Genomic DNA, 25,583 nt, shown 5'->3' with positions numbered 1-25,583 from the left:
TCCTTTTGTTCTGAACGTTACCAGCAGCCATCTCTTGTCCTGGAGAAAAGACCTCCAAAGCCCCTCTCAGGCGATCCGAGTCCTTTCCTTCGCTGCTCTGAATGCATCTCTCTTCCAAAATGCCGTTGTCTTTTTGCCAAAGTGCTGAATTACACTGCTGGATGTGGCTAAATGTTTCGATCAGGGCTGTGATGTGGCTCAGGGAAGCCGTGCTGCTTGCAAATTACGGCGCTTCGTGCTGCTTTTGACTAGCAAGCGTTCTGAGGGGTCACATCTCTCACCGAAGCACTGCTGTCCTTCCCAATAAGGGCTTCCCCACGCTAAAGGTCTCATGTGCAGCCTCTCACTTTATTCCTGCCTTTCATACTTCTTTTCTGGCATTTGACATACGCAGTGCGAGCCGCTGGGCTGAGAGTTCTCCTGCATGTGATCCCTTATGGAAGAGAGCAGCGAGGCAGCACGCTTACTTTCTCTGGTATTGCTTGCACATGTTCTCGAGTCGTATCTCTCTGCTAGGGGTAAATCATATTTATATGTCCATGTGCACTTCAGAAACACCCCGCTGTCACTTGCATTTAGTCCTTGTTCAGCCATCAGCAGGCAGCTCTGGGGCAGTTGCTAAAGACCTGTGATTAGGGTAACGCTTAGAGCTGGAGTACCAAGGAGATGGATTTGTACATCTGTAATTCATGTAACCTTGATGTCAGCTATCTGGGTGCTTAAGGGCTGATTTGCTATGCCCAATTTGCAGGTGCAGTCACTGTGGCTGAGCACACAGTTGTGTGCATGCAATGGCTGTGTTACCTGCACCAGTTTTATGCCTTTGGGTGGCTAGGTTGGAATTCTGTGGATAAGGGAAGAGAAATACACCCGGCTGTGACAGTCTCTCCAGTCCCAAATCTGCTTTTCTCACTATACCCTCAGCTTGTCTTCTGTCTTCCCTGCTTTCCTCTGTTGTCGAGTTCTCTCCATGAAGGCAGTGGTCCCTCTATCCAATTTTTTGTGACTATTTCTTGTCACTTTAATTAACTTTTGCAGTCAGTAAGCCAAATGTTTCTTGTCTTCTGTCCACAGAGCAGCTTCTGGAATGCTTTATGTCTCACCTCTGCCCATCATCTTTCTTAAGCTCTCCTAATGCAAACAGCTCACTGAGGCTCTTGTCATAAATGATTTTGCTTTTGATTTCTGTTGAAACAAAGAGACGTCCTGGAATGTGCCGTACTGACACCATAAGAGTTAAAATCTCTGTACTGCTGTACTGTGAGTTTTCTCAGACCTGCAGTCAATGCAGTCATTTCTCTAACAGCAGCACACGAGATGATAGTCATTAAAATGTCTTGATGAACAAAATACAGACATTTGTTCAAAATAATCACAGCACACGGCTGTGTTATGCAGGACAACACAACTGCCCTGTGTGCACTGACAGCTGAGGTCATACCAAGAGTTAAAACACAACTATTTTTATTGGACATTGCTGCAAAGATTTATAAACCCATTTCTCCGTATAGCGCATATTGGTAATAGATTGCACTCCAAAGTGTGGTCTCACTATTTACAGTACAGTATGTGCTTTCCTTTTGCTGACACCCATGGAAAGGAAACTGTTGCACAGCAGCAGATGATAATTTCGATCGGTTTTCCTCCTTCCCTACTCCCACCCTTGTTTTGGAGACACAGAGCAGGGGCTGTAAAGCAATTTTGAATAACATGGCCCTGTCGCTCGCTGGTCATCAATCCTCAGCTTTGTAGAGTGCTTTGGAACCAAATTCTTGATGCCAGTGCTTTCCTCCTGTGTGTTCAAGTGGCTTTTTGAACAAATCTATACTAAAGTAATCAGAAAACAAATGGAAAGTGATGATGTCTGAAGGGATACAACATTCCCCTTGAGCACGTTAGATCAGCACCTGTGAATTTCAGATTCTGAGGGCTCTGTTATAATGCAAAGGAAAGCACAGAGCTCTTAGTCTGTGCAAGCCTGGCATTTTGCTGCTGTCACCTTCATTTCTCTTGCAGGAAAAGACATGCATTGTTCAAAGGGCTGTACAGCAGCTTGAGTGTAACCACTTGTGTACCTCAGGATCCTCTTGGGCTGTAAATTTGTAAACACAGTAGGTTGAAAAGATGGTTTTATTGTGCTGGGCATGGCAAGCAATTAATACAAAAAGAGTACAAGAATTTTAAGAGCTCCTTCAAGCACAGCCACGTTGACCGAAACCAAATACTGCAGCTTTGGGTTGGCTTTTAACTATTGCAGATCTAAATCTGAGAAGTTTAGAAGTACTGAAATTGCAAAGATTGGTGAATGCTCGGATGGTTCTGGTTTACATCACAGTTTGGAAATGTTGGCTTCGCTTCTTCGCTTTTTGAAGTGCTTTTTTCTGCAGTTCTGGGTTATAAATTTCCTTTAGCATCCAGTCAGACACCCCCAGTTCAGAGTGCTTTAGCAAGATGTAAACCTCTGTAAGGTTACAGCAAAATGGTGTGAGAAGTGCCTTGAAAAAGCTACCATGTACGACAGGTTTCCTTCTCAATTTTTCATCTATTTGTCCAGATGTTGAAATGAGTATTTTTTGGAGCCTGACGAGTATTTTTGCACTGCTTCTTTGTACAATTAGGCTTCCACTTCGATGGCAGAGTTTGCAGATGCTAACGAATGTGGTTTGTGTTGGCAGTGGGACTCCATCTGTATCAGCTTTGTTTCAAAATACTCCAACGGTCCAACTCACAAGTCGTCAACATGGTGTTTTTATAAGAGTTTGGCAACTTAGCACCAGATGCTGGGAAGTGCAGAATGTGGCTCTTTAAATGACTCCGTAATAGTAGTAATGCTTTTAGATTTGAATTCTGTGCTGTGTTTTTATTGGATCCTATTGAATCCCGCGTTGAGTTTTAAGAGGTTGTTTTACATGCAGCTTTATGCGACCCCATGCTTATCATACACACGTTGTGAGCACTATCAGCAATAAATAAAGCTTTCTCCAGTTTGGGCTTAGGAGAGCTGGATCCTTCTGTTGCCATATTGCTTGTCTTCGATGCAGTTTCCATGGGGAGAAGCGTACATTTGAAAACTTCATGGTAGCGATGCTTCTAAATACACAACTGCGCACATTTAATTTTGTGAATATTGTTGAAGCTGCTGCTGAAATCATCCTGCTGTACAGCTTTGGTGTGTTTCTAACTCTCACTGTTTTTCTTTAGGCTGTTCTGAGTCGTTCAGCTCCTTGTTTGCCCGGTGTGTGCGTGGCAGCGTCCATCAGCGCTGTGTGTTCCTGAAAACAGGGATTTGAGCTGGGTGCCATCCCTTTGTGTTTCTCTGTAATTACAGGTCATCTCTTTTATAAATTTGGGATCTCAGAATCTGACTGGTATCGAATCAAGCAGAGCATAGACTCCAAGTGCCGAACAGCCTGGAGGCGGAAGCAGCGGGGGCAGAGTCTGGCTGTGAAAAGCTTCTCCAGGAGAACGCCTTCGTCGTCATCTTACAGTGGTTCAGGTAAAGAACCACTGTTTTTTTAATCTTTATATCTGCAATTGTCTTTCAATATACCTTGCACAGGTGTGGTGGCAGTGCTAAGTCACAGCTTGAAGCAGTGATTGAGCACCTGGTGAGAAAGCAGGGCCAGCCTAGGGGAGCTCAGGTGTGTGCAGTGAACCTGAGTGATGGAAGGGCTGGAGCCAGGATCCACCCCTTCCCAGCCCTCATGTAAGGGTTGGCAGTGGAGGTGAGGGTATTTTGCTGGTAGCTCCTGTGTACCTGAGGCCTTCTGAAGGTAAGCAGCTTCTTTTGTTCCTGTGTCTATGGCTGTTGCATTTGAGCAAGCCCTCGCTTGCTGTAGCCTAGGGCTCTGCTTCTTTGCTGTTGCTGCTGCATGTTCCATTGTATTGCAGACTTTTTTTCTTAAGGTATAGCTGTGACTGGTGCACACTGTACCTGCAAATTTGATTATTTTTAATAAGAAATATAAATTGAGACAATCTTCCTCTCTTGGTTTTTTTAGTGGATTTTGTATTGTTATTTTTTAAGTACTGTTTATCTTTGGCAAGGAGAGCTCTCCGTTACTCATTACACTACCAGCATATTTCTGCAGTGCTCCTCGAGGAGTGGCTGCAGTGTTCGTTTAGTAATTGGAGGCAGCCACTCATAGTTAAATCATTGTAGATTCAATGCAATCCAGCCACCTTCTGGTGTATGTAGAGCCTTTGGTGGCCTCCTGGGGCTCATACTGTAGTCAGTCTCAGGTAGCAAGAACATCTATTGCTTCTACAAACTGTGGCTGTAAAACCACTGATTGGAACGTACTGCTGACCCAAGAAAGGAAACGAGAGGTGTGTTTGTACACCAAAAGGAGAGGGAGAAGGGAAACTGTCTCTAAAGAAGTTGTAAAATATGGACTTGTCAGGAAAGAAAGCGTAGCACATCACATTCCATGAGAGAGTTGCCTTTGGCGATTTGTGTGTTCTCTGAACTTTACTGGTATGGCTGGGAACGTCCATCCTGTGTGCTAACTGAACAGTTCACAGTCTGCAGCATCACACGGGTAACTTGCCGTGATGGACTGTAAGTAAAAGCATTTCATTTGCAACTGACGTTCATGAGTGGAGTCAAATGAATAAACCTTCCTCCATGTGTTCACACCATTTAGTGGGACGTGCTAAATTTTGCTTATAAAGTATTTTCCTCTGTAGAAATTAAATATGTTGCAGCCGATTCTGTGTTTCCACATAGGTGTGTAGGCATGAATAATAATAACAAATGAAAAATACTGAGCTAAGAAGTGTTCTCATAGGACGTTTCTGGCTCATGCTTTTAATATAAAGCAGTGTTATGGGACATTTGTACATCGTATATTAAAACCAGTGCTTTGGAAGTGAGCCCAAAGAAAAGGAAGCAAGTTTATTTGCCTGCATAAAATTTTTGGTTGCATGTTAACACTAACCACTGTATCTCATGCAAAGAAAGCCAAAATCTGCTTTCAATGGAAAATTTTATGTGCTGGAACTGGGAATCAAATCCAAAATTTTCAAATTAAAACAACTAATCAACCTAATGATAACCATAAGCTGTATATATATGTTGATGGGATTTTTATTTTCAGTCTCCTTAGAGTAAAAACGCAGTAGTGAGGGGTTGTTACAGGCCTCTGCTCATTAGGCCATACACTTTGTCTGTCATTGAGATTTATTGTTAAAAAATATTATCTTTAATCTGGTTGGGAGCTTTGGAGAGACGTAAAGCACAGATTCAGGGAGTTCTTAACTTCAGAAAGCCATAAAGTAATATGTTGTGGGTTGTTTCATTCATTAAGCTGAAAGCTCCAGGTGTTTTCTTTTAGCCCTATCCCAGTTCCACAAACACCACTCAGCGTTGTCTTGTTCCTTGGGCACAAATGCACCTGGGGTAACTCCTGGGATTTGAGCTGGTCCTCCCATCTCCTGTGTTTCCCCAGTGCTCTGTGCATCCTGGGGCTCCCACTGTACAGCACGTCTCAGCTCTTCTGGGTAGCAAAGAGGCGGCTGCACGTCTGAAGCATGCTCCTAAAAATGATGGAGACCCAAAATACGGTCTGAAGTATGGTGAAGGTCAGTCGAGGCATCTTGACATGTCATTTGCAGGACTGTATATAAGCCGTGCAGCCAAAAGTAGAGAGCTGGCAATAGCATTAACATCTGCCTTTGGTAATGGTACGTGAAAATGTTCCATGGATTCTGAGTTTTTTGTTAATTTCTTTAAAATATTGCTCTTGCTAAGAATGTCACTGGCATCGTTTTCTTGGAGGCCGTAAAGATGTTGGACGAATTCACACCCACTGTGAAAGCTGTGTTAGAAAAACAGCCCTTTTCTCAGGGCCAGGTGGTCCTCAGGGAAACTAATTGCATTCTTAAGGCAGGTGGGAGTGGGATTTCACCTGAAGGAAGAAGAGGTAGGAGGAAAAGTAGGATGGTGGAACGGACAAGGGGCTGAGTCAGAAGAAAGGAAGAATCGAAGATGAGAAAGGAAGAGGATTCACATGCTGTTCAGAAAGGTAACTGTCATTGCTGCAATGATCCTGGTCTGTGCAGGTATCTCTGTGAGCTGCTCAGGCTTTGTCTTTGTGGTTTGACATCTCTGGAAGCCCTCGATGGAATTACAGCATCATAATTCACAGGCATCTGTTCCTTATTATATACGCTGTATAGTGGATATAGCAGAATTCCTGCTGCCAGTTAGCAGGAAAGAGAAGTAATATTTCACAGCTCTGAAGTAAAGGAGGTCTGTATTTCACAGTTATGACAACATAGCTGTCAAGTATGGCTTTTTAAAGTGTTACATATGAACCCAGACAGCTTTTATGGTAGTGTTTGTTTCAAGGGGCAAGTTAAGGTGAGCCTCAAATGGTCTGGAATGCAGCTACTTGAGAACCTGTCTTTCCCACTATTGTTAGCAAGGCTGTTAGGTCAGCTTCTAGGTGTGCTCTGCAGAGGAATATCTGTGATTGGTTTCACTGTGTAATACCTGCTCCATGCCCCTTTGTATGTAATGGGCAGTTTTTTGTATTCCTCCATGTATTGCTTAAAAAAGGATTAGGAATAACTATGGAATAACACCTTCTGATTAATAGCAAAATGCTCACCATTTCCTAAGGAAGCTTTAGGGCTCGCTTTGGAGGTGTGGTGAGGCACTGGCACAGGTTGCCCAAGGAGGATGTGGATGCCCCATCCCTGCAGGCATTCAAGGCCAGGCTGGATGTGGTTCTGGGCAGCCTGGTCTGCTGGTTGGTGACCTGCACACAGCAGGGGGTTGGAACTGGATGAGCATTGAGCTCCTTTTCAGCCCAGGCCATGCTGTGATTCTGTGATTTTTATGTTCCCATAGCATTCAGAAAACACTTCTTTTTGAAGATGCTCCACTGCTATCAACAAATATTCTGAGTATTCATAGTGTCTGCCATGCAGCTGAGCTGTTCTCATTAAGTGTTGATTTAATTATCATAACTGTAATCATTAAGTGATGATTAAATACGATTTTGAGGACCTGAGTGTGAATGAATGAACTCCACATTCCCCAAATGAAGTCTTTTTCCGTAGCTTGGCTGTGTTTTTCTGACTACAAACTTGTAATATATTGTAGTTCATGTTCATGTTGGGATGAAAAGGTACAACAGAAAAAGAAAAAGACTCAAATCCAAAGCAGTTGTTTGGCTTGAAGTAATGTTATTTTCATCACCTCTCTCTGGGATCTGATAATAGCGAGGTGGCTTTCTGTTATATCTTCATATAATGGTGTATGTTTAAATCAACAGAAAGTTATTGGCACTTGCTTCAGATGTTGTAAAGGAGCACCATTCTCCTTTGTTAAATCACAGAGTAATAGAATATCCTGAACTGGAAGGGACCCACAGAGATCCTGGAGTCCAACTCAATGTGTATCACAGTGTTTCTTGAATGTTGCTATGTGAGAAGTGTGGAATGGCTTCATCCTTTTCGGTTTGGCAGTGAAAAATTGTTGAACAACTCAATGTGTGTCCTGGTTTCAGCTCTATCATTGGAAATAGTATTTGTGTTGGTTCTTGACATAGTGTCAGATCAGCATGGCTCCTGCTCTGCTGCACTCCCCTCTCCTATGAATTATGGCTCTTGATTTACCAGAGGTGCTTTTTAGAAGCAATTAATTCACTTCATTTAAAATATAAAATAAAACACAGCAGTCTGGAACTCACCTGCCTGTGACCTGATTTGTGCTGCTCTGCTTTCGAGGGATCTTACGGGTGGTTGACCACAGCATCAGCGAGGCTGCAGGGATTCCATCTCCAGCTGGTTGCAGTCCTGAGCAAACTGCTGTGGTCAAGCCTGGTTTGAGCAGGGGGATTGGATTAGGTGATCTGCAGAGGTCTCTTCCAACCTCATCTGCTCTGTGGTTTGGTGGGTTTTATGAGCATTGAGTTATTGCACATGTAATAGATAACTTGGAAATATTTACATCCAAGAAGAATTGCTGTTCTTGAGCTTAATTCTTCTCCACTTGTTGAACGCATCCAAACTTGTAGGCTTTTTCTGCTTCTTGTGCATAGAAATCCTCATGGTGTGTGGCTTTGATTTGCATTGTGTGTGTGAAAATGATAACAGATTTCCTCTCTGTTCTGTTCACGATAAGGAAAAATTAGCCGTGGAAATGTTGCAGAGAGCACATGGCCGAGCCCACAGTCCTTGCCCGGACCCCACAGGTTTTTGGCACTCATTGTCGTGTACTGTTCATGTTTTAAGAGCTGAAGAGGAACTGAGCTGCAGACTAGGATCAGGAAGCTGGTAGGGAGATACCAGTGAATGCCTCTTCTCTGTCCTCCACCCCCTTGGATGCTTATTAAGATTGGTCTACATTTATTGACTGAGCGGCTTGACAGCATCCACAATATTTATGGCTTGCATGAAGTTGTAGCAGACTGTTAAATGGAGACAGAAGTTGTTTCCTTATTTTTTCTGGCTCTTCCATTGCCTGTTGTTGGACTTGAGGCATTAATTGCAGTGGGTTGCTCATCTTTGAGTCAACGTGCTACTCCTTAATGTGTGCTTTTGTCTCTCCCTTTTTCTGATAGAAGTTGTGCACGTGGCTGCCATGATAATTTAGAGAGATGTTCTTATTAAATTCGTTAGCAGTCTGTGGAGGGAAGGGAGGAGGGAATGAGTTTTTTGAGAGGAGGATTAACTGCAGAGTGCCTTCTCTCCTTTTCTTTTAATTTCTCTTAAGATTGTTAAAGCTGTTATCACAGTTTTCCATATTGGAATTATTAGTTAGGCCATGACTTTGGGATTTACATGTAGATTTGGGCTCAAGTGCTCAGCTGTGCCAAGTTGTCACATGTGAAAACAGATGGCGTGGCCAAATCTTCAAAGCAGTTCTGCAAAACTGAAGCTGTTGAGCACTGGGTGAGTCAGGTTGAGATAATGGTTTACAAGAAAGAGTTGTAGTCCTGGGTAATGGTGTATTTTTGCCCCCCCTTCTTTCTTGTTTTTAAAGAGGGCTTTTCTTCATCTGCCCATTAACATTTCCTTGCTAGCACTACATATCAAGGAGATAAGAAAACGCATCCTAGGCTGTAAGCAGAAATGTGGAGCCTACAGGGAAGCAAAGCACTTTGGAAAGGCAGCATACAAGTGAGGGGACTTAGCTGAAATCCCATCGACTGCAGAATCCAAACCTCCTCCATTTCCTTCCAGAATGAGAATGCATGCTCGACTGATAAATACAAAGTCCAGGGAGAATAGGAAGAAACAAATGCTAAAGGGAAGAAGGAGTACTTCCATTTTTTTTTCCCTCCTGTATCACAGCATAAGCAGCTGTGGAATGGTCAGGGCAGCAGTGCTGTTCTCTGAGTGGCTCCAAGCTCATCTCCATGAGGGTGCTTTGGGATTGCCATAGGAACGTGCTCAGTAGCAGTGCTGTGTGCTGCTCAGCTGATGTCCAAGCATTGCACAGCACGAGTTCAGCTGTATGGCTTCCCTGTGCCAGGGATTCTCTAACATATCAAAGTTGTACATGCAAAGCCAGATAGTTTACATGATGGTGATTTATAACTGTTGACACATCCTCTATTCAAGCTGTGTGCTATTCATGTTTGTGTTTGTTTTTAATGGGGGATGTTTAAAATGGATAAATATTGCTTTTGTCTGGTCAGATATTTGGAGAGAAGTGGTGATTATAAAGGCTGTTTTGTTATTAGACACATTTCAATCCTCTTCTTTATTCTCAAAGAGGAAAAAAGGGGAAAAAAAATCACAAAACAAATAAAATTGAGCCAACTGTGGTTGTTGCAGTGAAGTCAACATGAAAACTATTTATGGGCCGTGGAAGGCATATGCAGCAGGATGGCATTCAGTCCTTATCTTCTGTTCCCTTCTGAACAGCTTAACTTCTGGCATCTGTGAGCAAAAGATGGTTTATAAAGTTGAAAATGAATTTTTCCATATAATATATTGGTACTTGACACTTGTGTGTGTGCATGTACAGTGTGTAGATATGAAGATACATAGGTACATGGATGCTTACCTAAATGAAGGCTCATTTTGGACATCTGTGTTGATGTTGGGCTGTAACTCAGCTGTTGAGCTTTGCAGCAGGGCAATGGGAGGACAGAATCAGCACTTGAAGTGGACGATGAAGCCACTGACCATGGAAAGCATGAGCAGGTGTCATAACATGGCACCAGGCCGTGGTGCCTCTATTTGGCTGCCATTGATGTTTCTCATACCACATACAGAATTGGTTAACCAGGTCCTGAGTGCTGTACAGCACTGTGGGAGGTTCTGGAATTGCACAGTGACCAACAGGGCTGCATTTAAGAAGCGATGCATTTTGGGGTGTTACCTGCTAATCAAATGCAAGGTATCCAATGGGTACCAAAGCCATGTACTTGTGTTTACTGAGCTATTCCATTAGTGTTCTGGTTGTAGTTACACATTTGTGGATTGTTGACATAATTACAGCTGTTTGGTTATTAAACAACTGAACTTTTCAGCAAAGAAATAAATACAAGCTTGGTGGCATTGAATTCGTTTCCAATCCCCATGTTCTGACTTGGGCTCAAAGTTGTCTTCTTCCACAAACATTTGCAGGCACGATGAAAGAAGAACACCAAATGGATGATTTTATTAAAGGACATTTCCATTAAAATTTTTGTATGATTGAATAAAGCTCAGTCTTGTGAAAGCAGCATTCTGTTCTCAGGCTAATCTTGGGCTATTAAGGAGAAGTATGAAAAACTTAGGAAAACCAGCTTCCTGTTACATTGGTTGTGCTTAAAAACACAATACATCAGCCATCTCTGAGCAGGATGAGGCCCTGCCAGCCTTTATTTAAACAATTCATAACATCTTGTAAGAAAATTATCTACAGCAGAAGTAGAGTGACAGCACTTCTTAAATATTTTTATTACGGCTTCCTCCACTTGAAGGGTTTGAAAGCCTTATAGCATGAATGCTACTGTGTGTTAAATGTTAATGTGTTTTATGTTCCCATGTAGCGTAAAAGTCATTGTGAGAGCAATAAATACTCTGGAAAAGATGTTGTAAAACAAACTTGCTGCTTCAAAGATTTTGTCTGATAATATTTTTGTAGCGTAGCAAAAGAAAACCATTACACTGATTGTAGAAGCACTGTATATAGAAAAGCCTTTCTTCAAATACATTATTTAAAGAGCCTGTTATGACAGTGCTGTTCTCATAGTCGTCTCAGATGTAGGGAGAAAGGAAAAGAAGCTGGGACTCGTGCAGAATCTTACTCATCTCTGCAACATGGGGACCTTTCAGGGCTCTTCCCAATGGGGATGCACTGTCTGGTGCCATTTCCCTGTAGTGATGTCTTCTCTCAGATTGCCCCTGCTCCCTTGTATTCCGTTACACCCTTCTGGTATGGAATTATTAACATTATTGTGTTATTATTGACCACCACATGCATAAAAACTTCAGGTTTCAAGGAATGATGGTATTTGAGTGGTTGTGTATTATGATCTAATTCTAGCTCGTTTACTTGCCTCTTATGTTTGAGGATCTTTTCCATGAAGGTGGAAAACCAAGAAAATGAATGTCTGTCAGCTTGTAATGCAGGTTGGTCAGGTAAAATCTACTGCTGAGTTTCCTGGTGGCTGTCACAGCGAGGAGAAGGAACCAACCAGGTCCTGTAGTGTTCAGCTGCATAGCAAGTCTGTGTGCTTTGCCTGTCATTTGACCTTTGCTGATCTCTCAATCTAGATTCAAAAGATGCTTTTTAAATGTATGCTTTCACAGAGGCAAAACAGCATTTGGGGCTCCATTGAAATTTGTAGCAAACAAGCAACGATGTGCACAAAATCATTAACGTGGAAATGATCTGCGTCTGCTTCCTTGTATTCCTCTGTTATTAAGAATGCTTTGTTGCACGGCTGCTGGCGTGAGATACACAGATGTAACAAAGGTAGATTTGTGTCTCTTTCAGAGGGTCCTCAGAGCTCAGTGTCAGCTTCAAATGAGATCCAGCAGAACCAACCACAGGCACTGCACTACGCACTGGCCAACGCCCAGCAGGTTCAGATCCACCAAATAGGAGAAGATGGACAAGTCCAAGTAGTATGTATTCAGCCTTTTCTAACTTGCTCTGTTTAGACAATCCACGTTAATATAAACTTTGCTTCAACTGAAATTTAATTTTTCTTATTGTTCATAATGACTCATTGTCATTTAGTAAGGGTGACTTTCAGAAAATAAACATTGAAGGCTTATGTAAAGAGTTATTGGCAAGAATATCCAATCCATGCAGGACTTGCTCACAAAATCATTGCAGATAAATATGCATTCATTTCTGTATCTCCTATGAGGAAAGGTTGAGGGAACTGGGCTTATTTAGCTTGGAGAAGAGAAGGCTGCATGGAGACCTCATGGTGGCCTTCCAGTACTTGAAGGGAGAGAATAAACAGGAGGGGGAACGGCTGTTTGTGAGGGTGGATGGTGATGGGACAAGGGGGAATGGTTTTAAAGTGAGACAGGGGAGGTTTAGGTTGGATATTAGGAGGAAGTTCTTCACACAGAGGGTGGTGAGGCACTGGCACAGGTTGCCCAAGGACGCTGTGGATGCCCCATCCCTGCAGGCATTCAAGGCCAGGCTGGATGTGGCTGTGGGCAGCCTGGGCTGCTGGTTGGTGACCTGCACACAGCAGGGGGTTGGAACTGGATGAGCATTGTGCTCCTTTGCAACCCGGGCCAGTCTGTGATTCTATCTAGAATTGAGAAGTCAAGTCTCTGCCCGGCCCTTTGCTTGCATTTGTTCCCATAATACTGACAGCAGTCTTACAGCCTGTACCATTCACCCTAAAGTAATAGTTCTAACTATGACTTTCGAAACAAAAATGCATTTATGTGATTCACAGAATCATAGCTTCATTTATTTTCAAGTATGACTGCATTCTCAGGCATTTTTGAACATCTGTTGGCCGAACTGTTACATGTGTATTCATTTAGATACATGTATATAAGCAGAAGTTATAAATATTGACATTTTTTGACTGCAAGACTGCTATCAAAGCTCAGACAACGATTTTTTCTTTTTTAGACAAGATTTGTGTATTCTGACCAAACATACCTTAGTTCAGCTCCTGTGTGCCACGGTTTAACTGCAACAATCATTTTTTTCTTTAAATTATATGTAAGAAAGGAAGAAAACAATGAAAAGATGGATGGTGCAGCGTTCCTCACACATGTGGTTTCTGATATGCAACATTCAGAAGTAGTAAATTACATCTGCACATCCACTCTGCTGTAGAAACCTGAGGATGCAATGCATGCAGTCCACCTGCCATTAGCTTTCAGAAACTTTGGGTTTTGCAGCTTTTATGCACTCTCATAAAAGGCGTAAACCTTTTTCTAAGGCTTTTTCACTGGCTGTGTTCGTGATTTTAAGGTACCCAGAAGCCTTGAGTGTGGGCCTGTGGGCAGCGTAGAAGCACAGAGCAGGACTGAATGGCAGAGATGTGTACAGACCTGTGCGATGATGTAAACCCTCTGTCCATAGAAACCAGGCTGCAGGAATCTTAAGAGCTACTGAGCAGCATGGCAGCCCATAATACCCACTGGTATGCCTGTTGCAAGGGTTTTGGTCAGTGCCACTGCAGAGAAGAGTTTGGGTAGGATCATGAGGTGCCTTTGGCCAATGCTTCTGTCAATACTCAAGTGAGAGAGGTGGCAGACAGAGGAACTTTCATCTCACTTTGGTCATAAGCTCACAAGATAACATGGTAAGGTTCTTTGTCTCTTGGTTTTTCCCTGTATACCTTAAGGAACACACCTTGGTTGCTTTTTGTGTCAGTTGATTGTTAAAGAGTACTTTAAAGTCTTGAAAGACAAAGTAGAAGGAGAATGACGTGAAATACAGGGATGCAGTGGACAAAATGGTTATGTTTGTGGATCTGAGTGGTGAAAGTTTGCCTCATTAAAAAAACTATCTGGATCTGCCAATCATCTTTTAAGTAATTGTTGTGCAATCTGGGAGAAAAATCAACTAATACCCACAATTGAAACATGGTCATAATTTGCCTGGCATGTAGGGAGGGATATGAAGCAGATGAAGATGGTGTTGCTTTTTTAATTCTAAGGAATGAAGCACATGAGGCTGAGAGTCATTACTATCACAGTAGTCATTTATACTGTGTGGATGTAAAGCAAATCAGTGTTGAACTGAATGCTGGGGATTTCCTGAATGTCTGTAAGCTTTAAGAGTTAAGATTCAGAAAGGTTTTGGTGGAATTCACAAACAAACTGAAGAGGCTGTCCTTGAAGGCCAGCTCTGTGTCTGCAGAAGATGAGTGAGCAGTTCTGTTTTGGAATGCTATGAGATACAAAGGCAAATAAAGTCACCTTCTTCCCCCTTCCTCCCCCTGTCCCCAGGCAGAAAGGATTGCTTGTTTGAAAATGCTGTAAATGGATCTTTTAAATGTTCCTTGCTTTTCCCTGGGAGCCCTGAGAGCTCAGTGTTAAGGAGGGAAACTGATTCTAATCTCGACGTGGACTGGGCTGTGCTCTAATTTTATATACAGTCTCTATTGTCAGAGTGATACTTTCAGTATGTTTTTTCTCCCTATAAATAGATGGTTTCCTTCCAAAGGAAATGAAACTGTTTGAAATAGAGGGATCTGTGTTTCTTTGAAAATCACATGCAATTGTTCTTGTGTTATAAAATAAGAAGAGCCTTTGACAGAATTCCAAATGATTATCTTTAATCTCTGTCTCATGCAGGCATATTAAAATGAACACAAAGCCTTATAAACTCCCAAGTAGGTTATTTAGAATCCAATCTCCCTCCAGGTAAATCATGGGGGCAAAGACCTCTCTGGGCTGGTGAGGATGCACAAGGAATTCCTTCCAGCCTCTTAACCACGTTTCAGTCAAATGACAGGCATGATGCCATTCTGCAGGGGTGGTGTGGCCAGCCACACTGAGCATTAACCTTATTAAAGCCCCTAGGGCAGATTCTCAGCTAACACAAGCCAGTGTAGCTGCATTGGAATTGCTAACTTTATGCCACTTTATAGCAGCTTGAGAGGTTGCTGTTAGCATGGCAGCGTGCCTCGCCGTAACTTGGCTAGTGACAAAATGCATGTGATTTTAAAATAACCTTTTAGAGACAATCTGTGAGTAGTTCTGTCATAGCTCTTTGAAGAACTGAGTTTCCAAGGCCTTTAAATGGGTTTCTTATTTTGAACTCATCGGTTTGGGAGAGCTAATGCCTCTCTACCAACTCCTGTTAGTCCCATGTATCAGTCACAATTGCAGGTTCTTCCTTTGTAGAGAAATGTACTATATAAATGTGCTTTTTTTATTATTATGCCCATTTTCTTTTCCTCTGATGTGAAAAGGAATGACTGAAAGATGGCAAAATATGGGTACACTTGAGTTAAAGCAATCTTAAATATTTTCCATTGGAGAAGTCTTTTTCTTCCACCTACAACTGTGAATGTTTTAACTGCATTCAATCCAAACGAGTAGTTTCTTGCTCTAGTTTTGGTTTCCTTCTGATGCTTCCTGGTGTTTTCTTTTGTTGTGGATCCCGCAGGGCCATCTCCACATAGCCCAGGTTCCTCAAGGCGAGCAGGTCCAAATCACGCAGGACAGCGAGGTGAGCCAAAGCTTTGGGTACACGTGAGTACAACGTGGGGCCCTGATGTGGGAGCCTGTGTGAGATGTCCATGACTGTGCTAAATGGTTGGAGATGGAGCTGGGTACTCGGAGCATTATAGGGAACCTAGGTTGGGTGCTTGCATCCTCGTTGAGGATAGGCAGCATTCAGTAGGTGTGCAAACTGACTGTGTTGGGAATGCTGTGTCTTTAATTGTGTAAACTCTTCAGCAGGAGTCTGGAGAGTAGTCAGACTTCATCTCATGAAGATACATTCCAGACTGAAGTGAATTTACCTTCCTTACACATCCAGCAATCTGGCGCTGCGCTATTTGCACTTCATAATTTTTTCCATAAAAATGGAATGATAGAAGGGAAATGAATAAATCCAGTACTGAACCCTGCAGTTTGGGCTCTGTTTTCCACTCAGGCAAAAGCACCACTGCAGGTGCTCCGTGCAACTGAGTGGGGAAACTGCTGGTTATTTAAGCACGTATAGAAACTCATAACTGCAGGGGCTGCTGTCTTATTTCTTCTGCTCTCAGACTTTGTTTACGTGAGGAAGCAATAGCAAAATAAGGTTAAGAGTAAATACTGACTGCAGTATTTACTGTATATGATTTCCTCATAGCCATACCTTTTTGTGGGTTAGTTGAATCCATTTCCAAAGCATCCAAATAAAAATTCTTTAAACCACTGTTGGTATAGAGGAATATTGATGACACAGGGAGGTATTGAAAGGTAAATATTATGATAAATACTACATAAATATTACAGTTAAAGGCAGTGTTCCTGATAAAGTTCTTCAGACCAAGGGAGCAGCAAGGAAGGATCAGAATGTGCTGCAGTGAGTTTGAGACAGTTCTGGAGTGTGCACCATTGGTGTAAAAGCTGCTGGAAAAGAAAAAAGCCATTCATCGTGTCCAGTTATAATCGATGCTGAGGTTTAAATGCCTGCATCCATGAGTTGGGAGCTGTTGGGTGTGAGAGAGTGAAGGGTTATGTTGCTCTGTGACAGATGCAGACATCTGGTTTTAAGTTTATTGCAACGTATGCAGCTTCAAAAAAAAGAAGAGAAGAGGAAGTGTTGCCAGTAAAAGAAAATGTAGAAAATATGCAAATCAAAGAACTAATTTGTTTTCCTGAAAGCAATGTCCTTCTTGGTGTTAGGGCAGCAGGTTTTTGCTTTGTCCTTGTGCATTTAACAGGGCATCCCTGAGCATATGGGTGAAAGCTTCCCTTTGTTACCATTCTTCTTTCACTTCTAGACTTTGTGGCTGCAGATCCCTTCGAAGCACTTGATGTTATTCAGTTTGTTGCAATGGCTGCAGTTCCTGTAACAGAACCGTGCTGGCCTTCAGCATCAAATATTGGTGAAACAAAAACCTGTTAGCACAGACAGTGACTTTCTGGCAGCGTCCTGTGCTGATAAGTCTTGCACAACTGATTCTAGTTCAGTAAGGCTTTGACTTACATTGGCACATACGTGTGTGTATATGGAAAAAGAACAATCCTAGGAAAACTTGCTGGTGCTGAAAACCCTCCTTGCTTTTTTTATAACAGAAGTCTGTTGATCCTCTGTGGTTAAAGCACTGAGCATTGAAGCGTATCTGAATTGCCAAGATAGCCCTCAGAAATGTTTCCTCAATTAGTAGATATCCTTAATATTGAAGTGGTCTGATAATGAGATGAGAAACGGGCTTTTTTCACGAGTGAGCAGTTTTCTGGATTCACAGCTTGTTAATTGTCAATGCTTTTTGTCTTACAGGGAAACCTGCAGATACATCAAGTGCACGTCGGGCAGGATGGGCAGGTAGGAACCAAGCTGAGCTCTGAGCACCTTCCTGCTTTATGATTGGTATTGCAGTTGGAATGGAATGATTTCACATTATGAGTGTTTTACAGAGCAAAGCCTGTTCTGGGCTTTAAGCAAGCAACAGTGTGAAAACATAAATTCAAGTGTTTTGTCTGTGGGCTTGAAGCATGTGACCGAACTTACACCATTCCTCCTGCCATAGGCTTTATCCCTGTGTTTTCTACTTTCTTTGGCCTCTTCACTCCAATGTTTACTAACTGGATTGATTATTTGGTGTACAGTATGTTCTTTTCCATGTTATCAACTGTCACTGGGGCCAGATGTGGGCTGCAGGCTGTGCAAACTGACGAACGTTTATTGCTGAGTTTTAGGCAGCTATTTTTTCATTATATGGCTGTTTTGGGAGAAACAGATCTTTCACATCTGCTTTTGTTCTTTCTGATAAGATGGTTTTATTGGGTGCATGTGCATACATGAGGTAAGGAAAGAGTTTTTGCTTTGAGTGATGAGTCAGTAAGTGTTTAAATGAGCAGAATGTCCACGTTAGTTGGCAGTGTTGTTAACGTATGATCTCAGGCACACTCTGCTCAATGCTGAATTCTATTACTGTGTTCACAACGATATTCCTGTATGGAGCTTTCTAGGTGGACCACTTGATTTTACAAAACAAAAAAACTGTTGTGAGGCTTTGCTGTTCGTGTTCAATATTAATAAGCTGAGATATTTGGTTGGAGTTTCAGCGCTGCCCTGGGCTGCAGTGCTCACAAACCCACAGGCCACGAGCACTCGGAGCTTTTGACTGTATGCAGTAAAGAAGCAATATGAAACATAGAGATTAAAAAAGCCCAAAGCTTTAAATATTTGTTACTGGGACTTTAATCAAAAATACTTTTTGAGAAGCAAGACTGGGCAAGGTGATGTTTTGGGTACATGCAATAACTTTTGTTTTAGAACATAGCAATCTCTTTTCCTTCCTGACAACGTTTTGATATCAAAATTGCATCTTCTGAAAAGGTTAATGCTAGGTGGTTTGATGTCTCTTTGATAGCAGCCTGTATGAATTAACTTGAATTGTGTCAATCACAGCTGAGTACCGTTATTGTTCCTCTGCAGTGCATTCTCAGTGTGCCACAAATGGCATCTTAAGTAGAGCCAAAGAATGTAGTCTAAATTGTCATTGCAAATTCGTGCTATATGAAGGGATGTGCTTGAATGCTGAACATCTTCCTGACCCTGTCCTCCATGCCAGGCAGGGGCAGGCATGTCCTTCCATACAGCAGTAGCACTCAGCTCTGCCTCGTGCTAAGATGCTTACGGAGCAAAAAGGCTTCCAAAGCACAAATGCTCATCTGGCCAGTTGTGTTAGGACACACAGTGCTGGAAAATGGCGTTCTGAAAGCACTTGCTGTGTGCTTATATGTGTGTGTGTGTGTATATACAGTATGTTAGTAGGTTGTCTGTGTAAAGACACCTGGGCTATCAAGCAGTGTAGATATTCGTGGGGATAGTTTGGTTCTGAGTGGCTGTGTATGTATGAAACAAATCCAGCACCCAGGTCCCCCAAAAGCACTCGCTGCTTAGCTGTGTTCCAGCAGAGCAAAAACAAGCAGCAAGCAACTATTTAGGGCATTTTATCTCCTTTCTTCACTCAACATCAAAACCTTCGGCAGCAGCTGAGGCCATGTGGGCTGCTTTTGCCCCGGGGTGGATGAGCAGCACTCACATGATTCCTGCAGCAGCTGAGCTGGCTCCTGCTCATCAGCTGAGCTGCGGTAAGTGACCAGTTCTGGAGCTATTAGCTCATAAAAACTGCGAAGGAAAATGAGTTAAACTCAACTCTGTTTGTGGTTTAAGAATGGAAGTTGAAACTAATGCATTTTCCTTGGCACTGGCAGTGGGATAAGAGCACAAAAACCTGTCATACGATACGGCTCAGCAGTAATGTAAGTCAAAACAATCCAGTAGCTCGCATTGGCTGTGCATGACCTGCGATCAAAAGGACTTCTGTGGTTTTCCCACCTGTGCATTGCTTTTTAGGAGAGTGCCTTTTTTTGTCCTGGTTAAGAGCTTGAACATTCCCTGCCAGGGTTCTCTGAGCAGTTGGATAATAAGGGAAGTGAATAATGCATCACTTGGATGTCTTCATTCACATATCAATGTGCCCAGCTGACACATAGGTACTTACTAATAGCACTAGGTCTCAGCTTGACTGCTTACTTTCCCTTTGAAAATGCTTCTTGTTCTCCTGTTTCCCACGTGTTATTGTAACCTTACATCTTAGTTTCAGCTGGGATGGAATTGTTTCCTTCAGGTGTGATGCTGTGTTTTGGTTCTAGGAGAAGAGCAGCATTGGTAACATGCTGGTGTTTGTAGCTGCTGCTGAGCAGTGCTGTGCAGAGCCAAGGCTGTTGTCAGCAAAGGGCCCAGGGAGCAGGGAGGGAACACAATGAGGACTGACTTGAACTGGCCAAAGGGAAGTTCTGGCATCGCTTGGGGGTGGTGAGAATTGCTTGTGCATCACTTGTATGTGTTCGTATGGATTTGTATCATTGTCATTATCCTTTTCTCTATCTTAGTAAATCATTTGATCTTAAACCACAGCATATTAGCAGGCTCCAAATATCCTCTCTGTCGAGATGAGGTTTGGTCCTGCCTCCTGATGTGCAGCCCCAGCTCCTAGTAAGCATTCTGCTTCTTGTTCAGGGCGAAGCATGGGATCATTCATCTGAACGACGGGGGAAAATGGCATAAATCTACCATGAAGTTTTATCAGTAAAGCTTCCAAGGTGACGGATATGTTTTAAGGCTCATGATGCTGGCAGTAAACAGCAGCTTCTCTGTAGAATGCTGCAGTTGTTGATTTCTTCTTTTTCTTTCTTTTATTTTTCCACCCACTTCTGAATTGTCTGTCCTGGTAGTTGCACTGAATTTAGATCTTGTTTTTCTGGCATCGTTGTTCATGGAACTAATGAAATCATTCCAGAAAGAACTTTCTCTACCTACACATGTGTTCTATTAGCTGAAGGTTTCATATTTCAATGCATGTTTAATAAAAATACCAAACTGCAAAAATAATTAGACTTCATATTAACTAATGCTTGAAGCCTCGGAGCAGTGGGAGTTTCTGGGCATTTCGTACTTGTGAATTACTGGGAGGTTTCTAATCTGTCTCTTCCCTCTGATTACCTGACTTCCTTTCTCCCTATCTCCATCATTCCGTTCCTTGGTTGAGCCATAGCTTTTTGCACATCAGGAGGTGTTCAATGTGTGCCCTGCACACGATGTGCTGCCGTGGTGCCAGGCTGCTTGCAAGCTTTGGATTGCAGAGAGGCAGAAGATGACAACGTGAGCAGTTTGACGTTCCTCAGCGTCGTGTTTTAGGCGTTGCATTCAGTGCATCCTCACAGCCAGCCTTTCTCCAATGTAGAAATTAATTAAAGTGACACCAGGCAAACGATCTTTAACTAATAGCCCTAGTTTTTAAATTAAAAATTTAATACACTTCAGAATCTAAAATAGGATCGTATATATATTGCTGGAGAGCTGACAATTTGTTCTGCTCAATGAACAAATAATTAATAGGAATAGCAGCATTAGTTCACTTAATCTGAAGTAAGAGTATCTGTAGGTAAGCTGGAGTAGTTAGTGGATTCCAGAACAGAGTGTGGTTAGCAGCAAAAAGTCAGCAACTGTAAATTGCTTTTGTAATGCCACCCTTCCTACTATGCATATGCAATAAACATTTAGAGTTGTTCCTGACAGGACAAGGGGGAATGGTTTTAAAGTGAGACAGGGGAGGTTTAGGTTGGATATGAGGAGGAAGTTTTTCAGCCAGAGGGTGGTGAGGCACTGGCACAGGTTGCCCAAGGAGGCTGTGGATGCCCCATCCCTGCAGGCATTCAAGGCCAGGCTGGATGTGGCTCTGGGCAGCCTGGGCTGCTGGTTGGTGACCTGCACACAGCAGGGGGTTGGAACTGGATGAGTATTGTGCTCCTTTGCAAGCCAGACCGTTCTATGATTCTGTGATGCTTGCAAAGCTGCCATCACACTGGAGCAAATGGAGTGGATGCTGCAGGGTAGCAGCTTGCTGCTGGGCCTGCAAGGTCGGAACAGACACGTGTGTGAGGAACGGATCAGTGAGAGCTTATGTTTCATGTCCTCAGGAGGAGGATGGGTCTGCTGCCTCGTTCAGGTCTGGTTTCAATACACACAGAGCTCCCCGTAACAAGCTCAAAGGAGATATGACCTCATCACCTGTGTTTGAAACATCTGTCCTATTGCTGTTCTCTGCTGCAGCCTGAATTGCAGGGCAAGCTGTTAAGCCTTACAGGAATAGAAAAGGGAGAGAAGTGTTCCAAATGTGGAGAATAAACCTTGCTAATCCTAGTAATTCCACGTAATACCTGGGGAGTCTCACTTGTGAGCAGATGAAACTCAGATGAGAATAGCTTGTTTGTGGAAGAAATTGCTTAGTAACGTATGGGACTGTTTGAAAGCAGCTCTTCTGAGGTCTCGTTTGTGTCTGTTTACCTCACTGATAATTACTGAGATATTCAGACTTTGCAAGGAGAGCAGGGCAGTTTTTTAACATCCAATTCAGTTCATAATTCCAGCAAGGTATTCAGTGATACAAACAAATGTACGGATGGACCAAGCCAGTGTCTGCTCACTTCTATGTGTGCTGCAGATGGCATTTTGCTGGGAAGGAAACTTTAATATGTTTTCTGAATATGCATTTTAATTGCCTTTCCTAAGCCTTTGGAAATAGATACTGCAGTTTCTATCAATATTAGCAACTTCAATAATATATTATCTGAAACAGAGGGAAGAACCGTATTTCACAGCTCTCAATTCTCACATAATGGATGTAATTAAAAAAGATTTTAAAATACTATTATTTTTTTTTTTTTGAAATTGGAAGGCTGTAGTCAAGACCAAATGCACTGCACACCGCTATTGCTATCGCTCATTTCCAAGCAGCAGAGGGCAGTAGCACTAAGATGATTGTCAGCTGCCTTCTGAGCAAAAGCTTGAAGGAATGAGGAGGCAATGCAAAGCACGAGGAATGCGCTGCTCCGACATCAGCCCTGCAAATGCCGCGGGGACAGAGGCGCGTTCACAGCGTGAGTCTTTGCATGCATCGGGGGCCGCGCGTGCACGCGTGTGAGATGGTGTGCGATGGGCAGAGAGGAAGAAGAGGTGACTTCTGCAGCAGGAGATGGAGAAGGCTCATCCCCACTGCAGCACATCTGCTTTGAATAACGCACGCAGGGAAACAAACAGGATTGCTAGAAGAAAAACAACAGAGTGAAAACCCCAATATAGTGCAGCTGGAGCTCAGGCACTGCTTGGATGGTCTTGAAATAAGTAACTGATTATTTTCTAATGGTTCCTCTTCGGTAATAAGTTGTACTGAAGCCTTGCAGGTCTGCTCTGTTTTTGGGAGCAAAAATGTAATAGTTTTGAAACAAAATGTGCTTTATGCAAATCCAACACAGAAACATTCTGTATTTGTGGATAAAGTCAGACTACTTAAATTTTAGCACAAGCATTCTGAGATTATTCTCTTTTTTCCTTGCTGACAGCCCTTTGTGCACATACACTCCTTAATTTGGCAGCCTACAAAGAGGTGTTCTCTGTTTTAAATTCCAGTCCTCCCTTTGGACCAACCAAAATAGTCTTCGAGCTCCTGAGTCCTGCAGGCTCAGTCTGTTGGAGGAGGCAGTGCTGTAGCTGAACAGGTGCTTCAGGAAATGCAAATCAAATAAATTTTACAGCAGTTAAGTGGGTTAAGGTTTACAGGTAGGTAATAAATACGAATAAAGAATGGAGGAAGGTTTGCACCTTTTTCTAGTGGTGCAGCAGGATGGGATGCTGTGCTGTGGGACAGCTGTAGGCAGGATGGCCACGATGGTCCTTGTCGTCTCTCTGTGTGAGGCTCCTGAAGCAAACGTGCACAGACGTGTTCACTGCAGGTTATTAGATTTGATTACCTTATCCACTTCTAGAGGCAGTGTTGAGGCATTTGAATGCTCACTGCAAATCAGCAGGCCTTGCTTTATAAATGAGGTATCGCTTTTGAAAAACACCTGTGTTTAAATGCAGAGATTCTGACTGGTTAAGACTTGAGCTGTAATGCAGTTGTGTTGATGAACCACTTCTTGCACATCTGTGTCGCTGAGTTCAGGGATCCTTCTGCCTGGGAGCTGCCTTGGGAAGCCTGAAAGTGAAGGCACCTCTTCATACACAGCGAGCCCATGGACGTTGTGTGTGATTGGCCTTCTGCTCTTATTAACAATGTAAAATTTCAGCAGTGAGTTATTGGATGGCCGAGTTCTGGAATCAGTGCCAAGCTGTGGCACATCCTGAAAGCCACAATGATTGGAAAGTAGCTTCAGTTTTTCTTATTGCGTTAAACTTCAAAATGTGTATTTTCTTTTTCTCTGAAGTACCTTAAAGAATGGAAACCTTCTAAGTATTTTACTAGCATGTTTTTTTTAATGATCTGTTACTTGACCATTGCTAGATTATTTTTAGATTCGAGATTAAAGAAAGGCAAGTTGTTCTTGGTAGCAGTCTCACTGCATTAACCTGCTCACATGCAGTCATTTTCATGACTTTTATTGCTTAAAGATGGGAAAAGGAGAGAAAACATCAACGTTTTCTGAAGTGGTGATGGGCAGCATCAGTGTGTGCTGCCATAGGCAGTAGCTGTGTGCGCCTGCAGTCCCTGAATGAACTGATGTGGTGTGAAGTTTTCATCTGAATGTCGTAGAGAGTGGAAGGAGCGTTTTGTGCCCTTTACCTTTTCAGGTAAATGTATCCAATCAGGTTTTATCCTTGGAAAGGAAGGAAGCACGGAGGAAAGATAGAAGCTTAACTGAGTACACTGAGAGTGGAAGAAAGGAATTGCTGCTTTGGAGATAAACCAAGGAGAGCGGTGAGGTGCTGGAACAGCTGCCCAGAGAGGCTGTGATGCCCCGTCCATCCCTGGAGGTGTTCAAGGCCGGGTTGGATGGGGCCCTGGGCAGCCTGGGCTGTTATGAAATGTGGAGTTTGGTGGCCCTGCCTGTGGTGAGGGGGGTCAGAACTTCATGATCCTTAAGATCCCTTCCAACCCTGGCCATTCCATGATTCTGTGATCTCTGTAAGTGAGAACACTGCGATTGCCTTTCAAATCAACTTGCTTTCTCCATCTTCTGGTGATCATTAATTACTGCAATTCATCAGCTGTGCTCTTCTGTCTTTTTCTGCCCTTTTCTGCTGTGAGATTCAGCCTGCCCTTATGTGCAGGAAAAAAATCCCTCTGCTGATGGGGCTGTAAACAGTCTTCAGTAGCAAAATCTCGTATGTATTTATGGCATTTTTCGTTCAGTTCAGCTCTTGGCAAAGCGAAACATGAAGGAAATAGCTTCCCATTAATAACAGAAGATCCAAAATTGACCCTGCTTTCATGCTTCATTTCAGTGACGCAGGTAAAGATTTGTTTTGGGAGCAAATAGTAAATTCCAGCAGATAGTTGGCTCTAAGAGCATAATATAATGTCTGTGCTTTAAACACCAAGTTTTTCCCTAGTGCTTCTTAAGGCTTAGACATTATGTCACTCAACTATTTTTGTCTTCTGTTCAGAAGTCCCAGCTCCCAGCGCAGTGTCTTAATGACCTGTGGAGTCTTGTACTCACATTATAACCTTCGTTGCTGTTCCTTGCCTTACTGATCAAAAGTAATGGAGTGCACAGAGATGCTAAAGTCAGCTTATTATTTTAATACTAAAAAATATTAGGCTTTCTTCCTCCAAATTGTTTTTGTTTTGTGTGTGCGCTCTGGGCTGCTGGAAGAAGTGAATAAAGGTGATTTGTTCATCTCTTATACTTTGATACAGTCTGTGAGTGACAGAGTGCACAGAGTGATCAGCAGTGGTTGTACAGCAAGGCTGTTTAATGAAGGCTTTGGGAAAGGATAATATTTTCTGTCATCTTTTTTCTATTTTCCTCCTAAGAGGGTGGGTTGTTCCATTAAAATTCCATTCAAGCAGACAGGAGCGTTTATAATGCTCCAAAGAATACGTTCTCTATTTTTGAGTATATTATGTTCTTTATTCACCCAAATCTTGTTTTAATATTGCTGTAAACTTAATAAGAAGAGATGAGAT

At 42.7% G+C, this 25,583-nt stretch overlaps 1 protein-coding gene across 10 annotated transcripts in view; it reads left to right on the top strand.

Annotated features, from left to right (window-relative positions):
• The window catches only part of LOC125699466 (BTG3 associated nuclear protein), a 126,848-nt gene that overhangs the window by 50,721 nt on the left and 50,544 nt on the right, over positions 1 to 25,583 (top strand). For 6 of the 10 annotated variants that reach the window (XR_007379572.1, XM_048959024.1, XM_048959027.1 and 3 more), the window contains 4 exons: positions 3,329 to 3,496; positions 11,948 to 12,078; positions 15,545 to 15,616; positions 17,384 to 17,428. Coding sequence is in view for 8 of the 10 variants with exons in the window: in XM_048959024.1 (XP_048814981.1) it covers positions 3,329 to 3,496; positions 11,948 to 12,078; positions 15,545 to 15,616; positions 17,384 to 17,428 (416 nt within the window). In the remaining 2 variants the exon portion in view is untranslated. Of the gene's footprint in view, positions 1 to 3,328; positions 3,497 to 11,947; positions 12,079 to 15,544; positions 15,617 to 17,383; positions 17,429 to 20,134; positions 22,555 to 25,583 lie in introns of all 10 variants that reach the window. The other 4 variants (XM_048959025.1, XM_048959028.1, XM_048959030.1 and 1 more) reach the window with 2 other exon arrangements.

This window comes from Lagopus muta, chromosome 12, assembly GCF_023343835.1.
Source record: "Lagopus muta isolate bLagMut1 chromosome 12, bLagMut1 primary, whole genome shotgun sequence".
NCBI classification, from domain to species: Eukaryota; Metazoa; Chordata; class Aves; order Galliformes; family Phasianidae; genus Lagopus; species Lagopus muta.
The sequence above is the reverse complement of the archived record's forward strand: the minus strand, read 5'-3'. Positions and strand labels throughout refer to the sequence as shown.